This window comes from Saimiri boliviensis, chromosome 1 (assembly GCF_048565385.1).
Source record: "Saimiri boliviensis isolate mSaiBol1 chromosome 1, mSaiBol1.pri, whole genome shotgun sequence".
In the NCBI taxonomy this organism is placed as follows: Eukaryota; Metazoa; Chordata; class Mammalia; order Primates; family Cebidae; genus Saimiri; species Saimiri boliviensis.
Window position 1 is genome coordinate 3,533,120 of NC_133449.1, and position 14,375 is coordinate 3,547,494.

At 44.9% G+C, this 14,375-nt stretch overlaps 1 protein-coding gene across 1 annotated transcript in view; it reads left to right on the plus strand.

Annotated features, from left to right (window-relative positions):
* DCDC2C (doublecortin domain containing 2C) overlaps window positions 1–14,375 on the plus strand; it is a 140,101-nt gene that overhangs the window by 52,961 nt on the left and 72,765 nt on the right. Inside the window, 1 exon segment of the mRNA XM_074406589.1 lies at window positions 980–1,022. Coding sequence (XP_074262690.1) covers window positions 980–1,022 — 43 coding nt within the window.

The window sequence follows — 14,375 nt, forward strand, 5'->3', positions numbered from 1 at the left end:
AAAGAAAAAGAGCTGTCATTTCCCCTGTCATTGTGGAGCAGGACCGATGGTTTGCACACTGTGCAGGTGGCCAGCCTTTCTCTACACCTGAGGTTTTGTGGCACGAGCGCCTTCTGCATTTGGAGAGCTTGGGCCTCCGTTGAGGGCGCGGCGTCCGGGATGGCCTCCTCCCATGCTGTTTCATGTGCTGCTAGGGTTTGTCCTTCAAGGCAGAGAAAGGCTCCCTTTGTCCTGTCTACGGAGGACAGCCCCACAGAGTTTGGTATCCAGGCAGATGGTTAGGTTGGAGTCCCACCTGCGTGCCTGGCACACCTGGCTATTTCTTGATTTTATTGAGTTAATTCGTGCTAATAGTCCTGATGGCACAGTGAGGAGGAGCGTCTCGGGGCTGAGGAGTGGAGTCGGTCTTTCTACCTGCCCCTACGTGTTTCCCACCTCGATGTGTCTTGCTTTCTGCCATCATCTGTTCACTGGGAAGCCCCGCTCGAGCCTGAGTGGCTTAAATATCTTTTTCCTTTGCTGGAGTTGTTGAGCTTAGGATCAACAGGAGGCTGCATGCAGTCATTCAGAGACTGAAGCTCATGTGGCTTACACAGAGTAGACCAAGGAGGTGCTCTTTTGCAGAGAATCCTGGGGTAGAAGCATTTCCAAATCTGAGTAGCAGCTATTGGAGAAATCCTCACTAAGGAGGAGCTGGAAATGGGATGCCTGCACTTGCAGAGGCAGCGGGGGGGCAGGGGACCTGGGCTGTGGTAGAAGGAGGATGGGCCATCTGATCTCCAGGAAGGAAATCCAGCAGATTCCTGGGGCGCTTTCTGTTCCTAAGGCTGGGAAATCATTGTTGCCATGAGCCATGTCCTCTGTGGACAGCTTGCTCCTCCTCATAGTCACTCCCCTCCTAAAGACCAGGCAGCCTACATTTTATAGAGAGAACTCCACAGGGAGTTGCATTTCAAGTTGAATATCTTTTGTCTTGCAGAAGGTATGCGAATGTTGAAAAACACCTACAGAGAAAGAAAAAAGTAAATAACGTTTTAAAACAAGTAAGTAACTTGTTCCTGATTCTGGCACCTCCTGGCATTAACAAGGTCACAGTGCAGGGCGAGGGCGTGAGCTATAAACAGAACTTCCTGGGCCAGCATCAGTACCAGGCTTATAAAGAAAAAGCAGGTGCACTCCTGAGAATGGTGTAATAGGAGAGAGTTTATGTTGGAGCACAAAACCCAGAGCTGAGAGGTACACACAGGTATTTGTAATGCAACCCAGTAGGTGTGAAGACAAAAATATATTTGAACTCTTATGAGACAGAGAGGAGAGTAATTGATTAAAGCTCAGCATGAGTGGCAGTGGGCTCTGGCGAAGGGTGGGAGGAGGACATTCCAGGCAGATGTGGCAGTAAGGCAGCAGCGGGGAGAAGCAGCTCACTGCATGTGCATGTGTGTATGAATACATATGTGTATGTATGTACGGGTGCATGTGTGTGTATAAATATGTGTGCATGGAGGCATGCATGTGTATGTATGGATGCATGTGTGTGTGTGAATATGAATACATGTGAGTGGATGCATATGTGCATACATGGATGCACATGTATGTATGAATGCATGCATGTGTGCATATGAATACATGTGTGAGTGGATGCATGTGTGCACATGGATGCATGTGTGTGCATGAAAACATGTGTGAGTGGATGCATGTGTACATGGATGCATTGCGTGCATATGAATACATATGTGTGAGTGGATGCGTGTGTGTGCATATGTATCCATGTGTGAGTGGGTGCATGTGTGTACATGGACGCATGTGTATGTATGGATGCATGTGTGTGCATATGAATACATGCGTGTATAGGTGCACATGTGTATAGATGCATGTGTATATGCATGTGTGTATGGGTGCATGTGTAAGAATGCATGTATGTATATGTATAAATACATAAGTGTGTATGGAGGCATGCATGTATATGAATGCATATGTGTATGGAGGCATAGGTATGCATGTGTACACATGAATACATGTACAGATGTACATCCATGTGTGAATGTATATGATGCAGATATGTGTGCATATGATGTGTATGTGTATACGTATGTTTGGAGGTATGTGTATGGATGTATATGTGCATGTGTGCATGCATACACATGTATATATGATGCATGCATGTGTGTGTATGAATGCATATGCATGTGTACAGAGGTATATGTTTGTGTGTATGGAGGCATACATGGGTGTGCATATGAATACATTTGTGTGCATGGATACATATGTGTGCTTGGATGCCTGTGTACCTATATGTATGGATGCATATGTATGTGTGTGTGTGTGTGTGTGTGTGTGTGTTTGCTAATCAGCACACAATTTGTAGTGGCAGCGTAAAGCAGGAGGAAGAATGGCAAGGAGGTATCAGGGTACAGGACTAGACAGGTATGCAGAAGCTGGATCCTAGAGGGGCTGAGCAGTCCTTCTAACATATTTATGTGATTCTGGTGTATCCCTGGCCATCCTACCAAAACTGTCTTTTAGTGGTTCAGTTGACATTAATATTTATTCGACAAGGCTGTTGAATGCATACCCTTGCCAGTGTCTGTCTGTCCGCCCAGCTCACAGGCTTGAATGCCCTCCCTACTGTGACACACTGGTTTTGAGGGTCCACATTGTCCTGGTCTATTCTTTCCCAGTAACTAACCGCCTTGGGCTTTGCTTTTCTGCTGCTGCAGCTCAGGTTTCATGATTGCCATTTTAATCACCCTCCTGCAAATAGCTTTGATTTTCTCACCATTGAGCCACCGTGTGCATCTGGCAAGTGTCTGGCCCGGGGTGAGCCCCCCTGCACTTCCCCTGCACTTGCACTTACGCAGCTTGCTGCTGCTGGAGGCGATGACAGTGCTGACCTGAGTCTTCACACCGAGTTCACGACCACGGTCCTCATCCACCTTCACTCACTGATTGAGCCTTATGTTTTAAAAAATGTTTCTCTGAATACGTTTTGCTAAGCTTTATCGGAAATTTTTGCATGTCTGCTCATGAGTGAGGTGAGCCTGTCTGACTTCTTTCTCACGTTGTCCTTGTCTGGCTTTTGCTGCCAGGGCTTTTCTTCTGAATCGACTCGTTATTTTTTGTAGCTTCTTGAGTCAAATGATCAGCTTATTTATTTGGATTTTCTTTTTCTAGGAAATGCATTTTAATATTAGGTATTTGTTGAATGGATGAGTGAATGATGATCATTGAGAATACAAAAATAATATGCCTTGCTAATTCATTGTCCCTTATAGAAAGGTCTACATCTGTAAAGATGTGTTATCTTAGAACTTAGTATCAATATTTTTTGGCTTCATTTGAAGAGCGGGTGTGTTTCTAAGAATGAAAAGAATTCCACACACAGGACTTCTCTGAGGCTTGAATTTATGATGAGTTGCAGCAACTTAGCCATTTATGATAAATGTGTTTGTTTCTTTACTTGCTTGCCCCAGGTTTTCCATTTCTAACTTGCTAAACCTCTTTTATCTGTTTTCTGTGTGAACCATCACAGCATCCTTTTGGAAAAGAAGGTACAAAATAAAAAAAAATTACAGGAGTGACCGTCCATTAAGATATTGCCTTGTGGAATATGGGGGGCTGTTGGGACCCTTGGTGGTGTGGCCACTCTCATAACATCAGCCAATCAAAGCATCAGCTTTTCCTAAAATTGGGTGCTGGATTTTCTTTTAAATTTGCAAGCTTAAACAAAAGTACCTAGAATACAAAGCAGAAAGTCTTTCTTGACCCTTCAATGAACAAATCACAAACATGACCTAGAACCTGTGACCCCCAGGATATCAGACCTGAACGGGGCACTTGTTGATTCCTCTGGTCGTCCAGAGGCTGTGGTGAGTTGTTGGCAGCATGCTAAGCACACCCTGCCAGCATGAGAGACACGGACATGGGGGAAGTGTAAGTTTCCACGATTGGAGAAGTCAGAGTGTCAATAAGCGTGACAGTAACCCTAGCGGACCTCATCCAGCCCTCCTGCTCAGTGAATTAAATCCCAGTAATTAAATCGACCCAGATTTCACCAGTACCAACCTCCCCGCCTCCAGAATTCCAACAGATCAGTGATGCCTCTCCTATAAACTGTTTAACTTCCACATCTGCCTATGTCTCCCGTCAACACTGCCCAATGGAGTCAGGAAGAAACCCCTGATACCCAGGGTGGGAAAGCACTGTGAGAGTGGGCAGGTAGGGGGTCAGGGGAGCTGTGCTCCCCAGGAAGATATTCTTATTTGCAGGGACCCAGATTTAAGCAAGGGAGTGCAGTGGACCATATCGCTTGATACTCACTACTACTGATGGAATAAATTGTATGGACTGGAAAGGGAGCAAAATACACATTCCCAGTGAGGTGACAGGGGGAGCAGAGCAGTGGGACTTGGGAGATGCTGTGTGTCATGGATTCTCTGGAGGGCACGTTCCCACATCCTGGCATCCCTGGAACAGGTGCAGCTGACGTTGACGGCGTCTCAGGACTCCTGTTGGTAGCCACGTTGCAGGTGCTGGCTGCTCATCTGACTGTGTCTTCAGTTGAGTTGGGGGTGGGGTGGATTCTGCACATGTTGAGTTAACTGCTGTGTAAAATGTTCTCAAAATGATTTTGCTATGACAAAGAATTTAAACAAAAAGTTACTATATACACAGAAAGGGCTAAAAGTAGAACAGCAAGATGCAAATTTGCTATCAATTGAGTATAATTCTTCAATTCTTCTATTCTTGTGGAGTGGCAACCAGCTGTTTTGCAGGACCTGAGACAGGGAGGTAGACACACAAAGGTGTAGCTGCCAGCGTCAGTGATCTACGTGGTATAATGAGCCACCCCCAAACCGGGGGCTTCAGGCAACAAGGGTTTATGATCTTTAAGTTCTGTGACTTGACTGCACAGGTCTTGGGCTGGTTTCACCTTGGTTGCTTATGAGGCTGTGTTCAGTGGAAGGTTTGCTGGATTGGGATGTTCCAGCTGGCCTCACCAACATGTCTGCAGTTAGTGCTGGTTGTTGAGCATTTTGTTTCCCTTCCACGTGGCATCTCATCTTCCAGCAGGATGCCGCAAACTAGCTCAGATTTAAGGAGGTGGAGAAGTAGGCTCTCCCTCAGCAGAGGAGCACAGAAGAGCTGATTCGCTTTGCAAACCTGTGTGTAGCCTGAGAGGGGAGGGCTATGTGGCCAGCAAGCGACCAACCACATTTGGGTACGTTTTGTTCCTTAGACTGGTGCAAAAGCATTGCCTCCCACTCTGTAAGGCATAAAGCAGCAGCGCCGAAATGTGCAGATCAGATACCAGCAACTTGGAGGCTTTTTAGAGATGGTGATGGGGCAACCTTCCCACGCTATGTGCAGGAGCACTGAAGCCTTTGACTTGCAGTCGAAAAGTGGCTCAGAAGAGTCAGACTCTGGATGTAAAATCTTGGGGGTATTCAGGTGATTTGATTGTGTTATATTCTCATTTTTCTTTAAGTACAAGCATACTATGTCATAAAAATGGGTGTCTAAATGGTTCTAGAAGGGCTTTTTCAGTAAGTAGAAAATAGAACTTCTAGGAAATTAAAGCACGGCGACATGCTTTAAATAGCACGTCCTTTCTTTCTTAGTGGTACATAAAATAGCTATGTGTTTGCAGTATGATTCATGGAATCCTGATTCAAAGATGTGAGATGGAGAATAACAGAGTGATGTAGCAGCTCGAGATGACTGTGGAGGAAGTGGGAGAAGTCAAGGCTGACCTCAGAATTCCAGGGATGGCAGGAGGATGGTGTCTTTAGGAGCCGTGATTAGGTCTGCAGGAAGAGGAAGCAGGACTTGGGGCTGCGCATTTGTGTGAGAATTTGCTTAGCTCTAGAGGAGCACATTGATTACATGAGAGTGGAGGGAGGCGTGAGAGATGATATTCATGCATTCAAGTGTTTTTGATGTCAAGCAGAATTCCTTGCATGTCCAGCAAAGGACACATCTGCTTCTGTGGTTGAGATTATCATTGTGGGTTCTCTTGGAATAGAAGGATGGATCTCCTTCGCATCTAACTGATGTCTATAAAGTGAATGACATCTATGTGTGATGATGTTTTTCCTTAGTAAACTAATTGCTGCCATCAAGGCAAAGCTGTAGTGTTTTAAGAGCAGGCGTCTGGCCTCTGACCTATGCACTTGGAATCCCAGCTGTACCTAACCTTTGCGTGGCTTGACTGGAACTCCCCTCTGTGGGTCTCAGGGAAAGCTGACTTCCTCCTCTCTTCCCTCCTATTTTACGTTTTCTGGATCTCTGTCATCAGACTTTTTTCCAAGCCCATGAAGTTCTAATTTAAGCGGTTGGAGGTTCATGGTCCAGAATGTTGGAAAGATGTGAGGGCACAGCTCTTCACCTCTTAGTTCTCAGTTTCCATTTTTAATAGAAGAAGACTTTTGTCTTAATTCAGCAAAGAACTTGAATTCGCACTGTTAAAAATGCCCCTTTCCCTACCATTTGACCCAGCAATCCCATTACTAAGTATATATATTACTGGGTATATACCCAAAGGATTATAAATAATTCTATAAGGATATGTACATATATGTTTATTGCAGCACTATTTCTAGTTGCAAAGGCTTGTAACCAACCGAAATGCCCATCAATGATAGACTGGATAAAGAAAATGTGTCACATATACACCATGGAGTACTGGGCAGCCACAAAAAAGAATGAGTTCATGTCCTTTGCAGGGACATGGATGATGATTCTCAGCAAACTAACACAGGATCAGAAAACCAAACACCACATGTTCTCACTTATAAGTGGAAGTTGAACAGTGAGAACACATGGACACAGGGAGGGGAACATCACACACCGGGGCCTGTCGGTTAGTAGAGGGAAAGGGGAGGGAGAGTATTAGGACAAATACCTAATGCATGCAGAGCTTAAAACCTAGATGATGGGTTGATAGGTGCAGCAGACCACCATGGCACATGTATACCTATGTTGAGTGTTGTGCATTTGTGTGAGAAGTTGCTTAGCTCTACTTTAATTTCCTAGAAGTTCTATTTTCTACTTGCTGAAAAAGCCCTTCTAGAACCATTTAGACATCCATTTTTATGACATAGCATGCTTGTACTTAAAGAAAAATGAGAATATAACAGAAACAAATCACCCAAATATCCCTAAGATTTTACATCCAGAGTCTGACTCTTCTGAGCCACTTTTTGACTGTGAGTCAAAGGCATTGGTACTTTTGCACATTCAGTACATGTAAAATTTTAAAAAAGCCCATTTCCCAAGAAAATGGAAAAAAAATCATGAGTACAGTTTTACTCATTAGCACATCTGAAATGTACTTTGAAAATAGCCTGCACGATTCTGTTGGTTCATTCACTTATTGCTTGATTCAAATACTTGAGCACTGGAAAGTATGTCATTATGAGTCTGCTTGTGTCCTGTCTGGCACAATTAACTGGAGCTTTCGGTCGAATGAAAGGAATTGAATGAAGCTACTCTTATTTTATTATATAGCATTCAGTTTTACAGGAACTGCATTTACTGTGATTTTAATAGCTATTACCTTCCAAAGAAGAAATGCTAATTTAATGAATGTTTAAAATTGCGTTCACTTATTAAAATGAATGTTTTATGGTGCAGGCATCTGTGAGAAATCAGTAAATAGTTAAGAAGCATTGTATTGATATCACATCTGCAATCAGAACGTTAATATTAAATACTTCTTTTTTGGGCATGGAGGGTAAGTGTTGACAGTGAACAGTAATGAAAAGGAGATAAAGCATATAAATTAAAGTGGTGTGCATGTGTGCATGTGCGTGTGTGTATGTGTGTGCATGTGTGTGTGTATGTGTGTATGTGTGTATATATGTGTGCGTGTGTGTATGTGTGTATATGTATGTCCACGTGTATGTGCATGCATGTGTGTGTGCGTGTGTGCACACATGGGCGTGTGTGCGTGTGTGTGCGTGTGCATGTGTGTATGTGTGTGTGTGTATGTGTGTGTGTGTGTGTGTGTGTGTGAAAACAGTTGCAATGGCATGTGAAGTACTCCACTGAGACCCACACTTTAATAACCTGGTCTGAACAGTAAAGTTCACTGTGAAATGAATGCTTTGGAATTGACATTTGCTGGCTAATCATGTCAAGGCTGGAGCAATATCTCACAACAGTCAAGGCCACAGTTGTTGTCATCTTTTAGCAGCCTGAAGATGCAACAGCCAGGTGCAGTGTTTGCAAATCTTCCACTTTAATAAATGTTCAAAGCAGAGCTGATTAATTGGTAGAGGTCCTTGACCCACTTGGGATGGAGCTGGGACATTCGCGTGGGAACCTTTTGCCATTGGCATTTTTCATTTCCTACCTTTGGGTGGACTAACTCTGAAATAGGTTGTTACTGTCCTTCAGTTAGGCAAACTGTCTGACTCATCCCAAGCTACCCTGGGAGGCTGCCTTTTGTGTGCCTGAGCTAGTAGCATTAAAATAAAGTTAGATTAATTGAAATAGGCTCTGGAGAAAAATAATAGTCTTTAAAGCACTACACAGAAGTGAAACCAACATGCCTCAGATTCATTTTCTGAAAACATTTTTAATAGGAAGAAAGATGAATGAAATTGAGAAGAGGTACTTGTCACCTTTGTAAATAGAGCTCACATTCATTTTGGAGGGGCTTGAGACTTGAGATGGAGAGAAATAGGGGTGTAAGATGTGAGGTTCATCTGTGCTTCCTTGTGAAAGCCATGGATTCTTGCTTGATCTGTGTTTTCTTGCTGGATCAATTTTTTACCAAGTGCTGCTATATATCCACATTCCTCTGACAATTAAAAGGCATCTGGACTGCCATGCACTTTGTCCCAAGTACTCAGCAAGTGGTCCTGCTCCTGTCCTTGGAAACTTGCAGGCTGGAAGGAGAAACGGTTGTGTAAGTGGAAAACCACAAGGCACGTGGTCATGGAAAGGGGATATTGGGGGAAGGAAGCTGTGTGTATTCATTCATTCTTGCACTGCTATAAAGAAATACCAAAGACTGGGGAATTTATAAAGAAAAGAGATCTAATTGGCTCACAGTTCTGCAGGAAGCATGGCAACAGCATCTGCTTATCTTCTGGGGAGGCCCCAGGGAGCTTCCAGTCATGGCAGAAGGTGAAAGAGAAGTAGGCATCTCACATGTCAAAAATAGGAGCAAGAGAGGCACTGGGAGGTTGGGGGAGGTACCACACGCTTAACCTGATCTCCTGAGAACTTGCTCACTGCTGCGAGGATACCACCAAGCCATCAGAGATCCACCCACATGACCCAAACCCTCCCACCAGGCCCCACCTGCAAGGATGGGGATCACAATTCAACATGAGATTTGGGTGGGGACAAACATCCAAATGATATCAGTGTGGGAACAAGACGACCTTTGAGTTGGGTCTTGGAGAATGTATAGGAGAGTTCTCCAGGTGGCTGAGAGGAGGCAGATGTTCTGGAGAGAGTAGGGCTTTGGGGGAGCTGACAAGCTGGGGAACAGCAAGTGTGTGTGAGGCTGCCTGGGATGGGGTTAGGGAGGCAGGCTGGGGTGGGCAAAGACCTGAGGGCTGGGGGAGGGTGGCAGGAGTTTGGATTTATTCGGGGGATGTGGACCTTGAGTGCTTGGGATATGTCTGTACACTGCCCATTAATTCGCCTGAGAGAGTCCCTCCACAACCCTCCCCTGGACCACCATCGATGCTCAACTGCTGCTCGTGTGTCCGGAGTTAAGTCTCACCCCCTCCACTCACTCACAGAGTTTTCATTCTGGCATTTGGATGAGCACTGGCCAGCTGCTAGCCTGTCTCAGAGATCCCTCCCTGTCTCAAGTGTTGTGGTCCCACGCACAACCCCAGGAGGCAGGCACCATCCCCATTCTATTGCACCTCAGAGGGACCTGAGACCACAGAGCTGACGTGGCGCGCTGAGACCCAGCACTGGTGAGTGGGGCTTGGGATGTCACCCAGCTCAGGAGCGCCCGCTGCCAGCCAGGCACCTAGAATGGTCACGGATTTTTCTAAAAGGGAGATTTAATTAGTGCCGTAACTGAAGGTTCCTTGCCCTCGACCCTGGCTCATACCCAGGGTTTTGTGTCCTTGTTCAGTTCTGTGTCATCACTGCAAGAGCACCTGCCAGGGTGGCTCTAGTCCCACCATGCTGCACAGGCTCTCTAGTCTCACAGCCCTCTGCTCTTACCAGTTTTCTTTGCTCTCCCTGGAATACATGTCCCATTGTTGACTATTCCCATTGTCTGACTCTAAGCACCATTTTCTCTGTAAAGCCATTTTTGGGACCATTCCACCTTCCTTCACAGCCCACACTTTAGAATGGACTCTGCTCTTTTGGGCTGGACACGAAACCAAGTGAGGCACTCACACTTGGCATTACCTGTGTGTTTCTCTCTGCCATGCTCTCCAGGGTAGAACCATGGCCTTTAGTTGTGTATTTCCAGCTGGATACCTTGTAGACACTCAGTAGGTGATTGCTGGGGGAATGAGTGAATTCACCCACCAGAGTTGCTCAGAGACCGTTGAGGATGCTACTGCTCAGATATAAGAAAAATGGAAGAAAATCTGAATCCTGCTTTATTACAGGCTTTGCAAATGTTTAGTCTGTTAGCATGATAGTTTACAACGAACAGACTAAATTATAATTGTAATGTTACCAGAGGAGGTATCGACTTCAGCAGTTATTGTTACTTACCTCTGTTATATGCAACTAGGAAGATATAGTCTCTGCTCTCCTCTGACCCAAGTGTTGTGAGCTGCTTTGAGACTTCATGTTTAAAAGACAGAGTTTAAGCTGAGCAAAATTAAGGAAAGTAAGTGTAATACTAGGATTGTGTGTGATTCAGTTTGTAAGGTCCCCATGTAGTGTTTGGGGGTTAGATAATATTTTCTCTTTTCCATGGAATTAAAATTTTGTTACTTTTAGTGAGTTTTCCAAGTTATATTGTAATTTGGGCTGTTTAAGAAGTCAAGATCTTCCACTTAAGTGAGATTCATCGACAAGCTTTATATTCTGAAGGTTGACTAGGACAGACTCAGGCTTGGGCCAAAGTTTAGGGCAGGGAAGTTTGGGAGGGAAGGGCGTATTTGCATGTCCTACTGATGGCATTAGCTAGAAAGGACAGTGGTATTGCTTTGTGCTCTGAATGCATGGTCCACGTCACCAGTGAAGGGCAGACAGACATCCTGAGTCCAAGACACCTGAGAGAGCCTCCAGTGAGGGATTCGTCACTGTCATCTAATCATGCAGAAACAGCAGACATAGCCCAATATGGTTTGGCTGTGTCCCCACCCAAATCTCATCTTGAATTTAACTTCCATAATCCCCACATGTCTTGGGAGGGACCTGGTGGGAGGTAAGTGAATCATGGGAATGGGTTTTTCCCATGCTGTGCTTGTGTTAGTGAGTAGGTCTCATGAGATCTGATGGTTGCATAAAGGACAGTTCTCTTGCACACACCCTCTTGCCTGCCACCATGTAAGATGCCTTTGCTCCGCCTTTACCTTCCACCATGATTGTGAGGCCTCCCCAGACATGTGGAAATGTGAGTTCATGAGACCTCTTTTTCTTCATAAATTACCCAGTGTCTGGTGTTTCTCCATAGCCGTATGAAAATGGACTAACACATAGCCAACTCTAGATCTTTCTATAAAACAATGCAAGACAGGCCTATATTCTTCAAAGATGCCAAGATCATAAGAGACAAAGTCTGGGGAGCTGTTCTAGGTGAAAGGAGACTTAGGAGGCCTGGCATCTAAATGTGATTTGAATCCTGAACAGATCTTTTCTTCAGTGAAAAATGCTATAAAGCACATTTTTGGGGCAATTACAAAATTGAAATGTGGATGGTAGGATAGATGAAAACACTACATCAGGTGAATGTCCTGAATTTGGTAATTGTCTATGATCATGTAAGGGATGATGTTTCTGTTGCCAGGAAACACTTCCTGAAGTATTAAATAGATCACTTGTCTTCAGTATTAAGTACTAAAGTACTAAGAGGCAAAGGTGCGTGATGTAAGACACCTTCTCCCAAATAGTTCAGAAAAAATATGTATTTAATATAGATACTGGCCTGTAGAATCTGTATCTATCAATGCCTTGCCATTTCTTGTCTGAAGAATGTCATATTTTCAACTCTTCTTTCCCTACTTTCTTTCCATCTTCCTGCTCAATTCGCCAAATCAGTAGAGATTTATTGAGCAACTATTATGCTTGCTTAATTGAACACACACACATACTGAGAGCTGACTCTGTTTAGCACTGTGGTTAGGTATGTCCAGGTGTCATAGGAACACTCCAAGGAGACCTGGGCTTGAGCTGGGCTTTGGAGGATGAGCCGTCATAAGAAGGTGAGGAAGGGGATTCCAGGTGGAAGGGAGCTGTGGGGGCACAGGCATGGTGCAGGGAAGGATGCTTGAACTAGGAAGGCAGGTGGGTCTTGGAGCACGAAAGCCACTCCCAAGGCTGTGGCTACCTCCTTCGGGGTTTGAACGGTGGGATGTCATCAGGTGTGCTGGCATTATTCACCTGTTCAGTTAACAAATATTTACTGGGCATCCGCAATATGCCAGGCATGGTTCCAGGCTCTGGGAATTCATTAATGGAGAAAAAACCCAACATCCTTGCCCTTGGGTGGCTTCTAACCTTCTGCTGGTGAAAGAAAAACACAACAAACATCATCAATCAGTTGTGTATGGATTACATATGCTGCTGTGGGTAAAGTGTGGAGGGCAAGGGAAGTGACCGGGCACCCCTCTTGGGAGTGACAGGGCAGAGGGACTGTTGAGCCAAGACTTCACAGGAGGCTGCCCTGTGCTGCCCCTGATTTCACGGAAATAAGGTATTTGCAAAAACTCACGTTTCCTGCATGTGCTTGGATAGGTATGAGGTGAGAAATAAATAGGTGTAATGACAAGGCGCCTCTGTTCACTGAGTCATCCTGCAGCATCCAGAGTTGCTTTTGTTCCAGGTGACTTTCCAGGTCAGGGTGGGGGCCCCGCATTTGTGTCTCATTGCAGTGCCCAGGGTGGTGGGAGTGGGTCACACCCACAAGTGGGCGGTTCTTGTTTGTGGTGTGTTCTGTGTCACAACTGCTTCTGTGCCCTCGTTACCAGGATGGGTCATGTATGCTTGTCATTGTCCTTTGAGTACTATTCCAGAGATAATAGGATGCACGCACACGCACACACACACACACACACACACACGCACACGATATCTATCTTAGAGGCCAAAGATATGGAAATGTGTCTCAACAACCAGAGTTCAGGGAACCTAAAAAAGATCAACTAGACTTTCAGAATCCCAATCCCCAGCCGAAATACAAGCACCATATACCATTTTCTGTTTCCATGGCCTGCTAAGGTCTCATTTCTTCTGCCTAAGAACTTAATTTCAACTCATAGGAAAACTGCTTAAAATAGGTAGAAACATTTTGTGTGGTCGCATGTACAAAGTTGGAGGGCTATTTTCGTATTTTAATTTCCACAAAGACAAAAAACCTGGTAGTTTGCATCATACGCAATGTATTAATGGTATGAAGCAGGTGTTTTTAGTTTGACATTTCTTAAGTGACATAGAGAGCTCAGGAGAAATACCTATTTATATACTTCAGCCTCCATTCACTTCCAAATACTTGAGAAAAGATAAAAAAAAAAAAAAGAAAACCTAAAAAAGACAGTATTATAAAGATAGTTCATGGGATAGAATTGGAATGGTGCTAAGGGAATCGCAGGCAGTCCTGACTTAGTTCGACTTAGGATTTTTGACTGTGTGATGGTGCGAAAGCCTCACGCATTCAGTAGAAAGCCGTAGGCTACTCTCTTGGAACACCGGGCAATGATGGCCACAGCTCCCTGTCAGCCCCGTGCCCCCTGCAGTGGACGGCGATGCCAGATGAGGTTTGCCGCCTCCAGGCCAATGGAAATGTTCCGAGTAGGTTTAAGGTAGGGCTGCACCATGGGGTGCAGTTGGCTATGTGTATTAAATGCATTTTCCATGGAAGATACTTTCACCTTGGACGCGTTCATCAAGATGTGACCACATCCTCATCTGAGGAGCAGGTATCTGCATATCATCTCACTTTGTGTTCTAGTTGTGCTTTGTTGTTACTGTCTGCAGATTAAAAAACGTGAGTTCTCCTTTATTGCAACCCCAAAGGAAACCACCACATGGCTAATTTTCATCACAGATCCTGTCATCCTGCTCAGAGGCTCCAGCAGGAACAGCTTTGTGATGCTCGTTGAACAGCAGTTTCCATTCGGCTTTAAAGAGTGTCTCCAAAAAACCAGAGGCGCCTCTTCGGAGTGCCTGTTCCCTAAGGCAAGCCCTTCTTTGGTCAGGTTTTAGGAAGGCCACCTGCA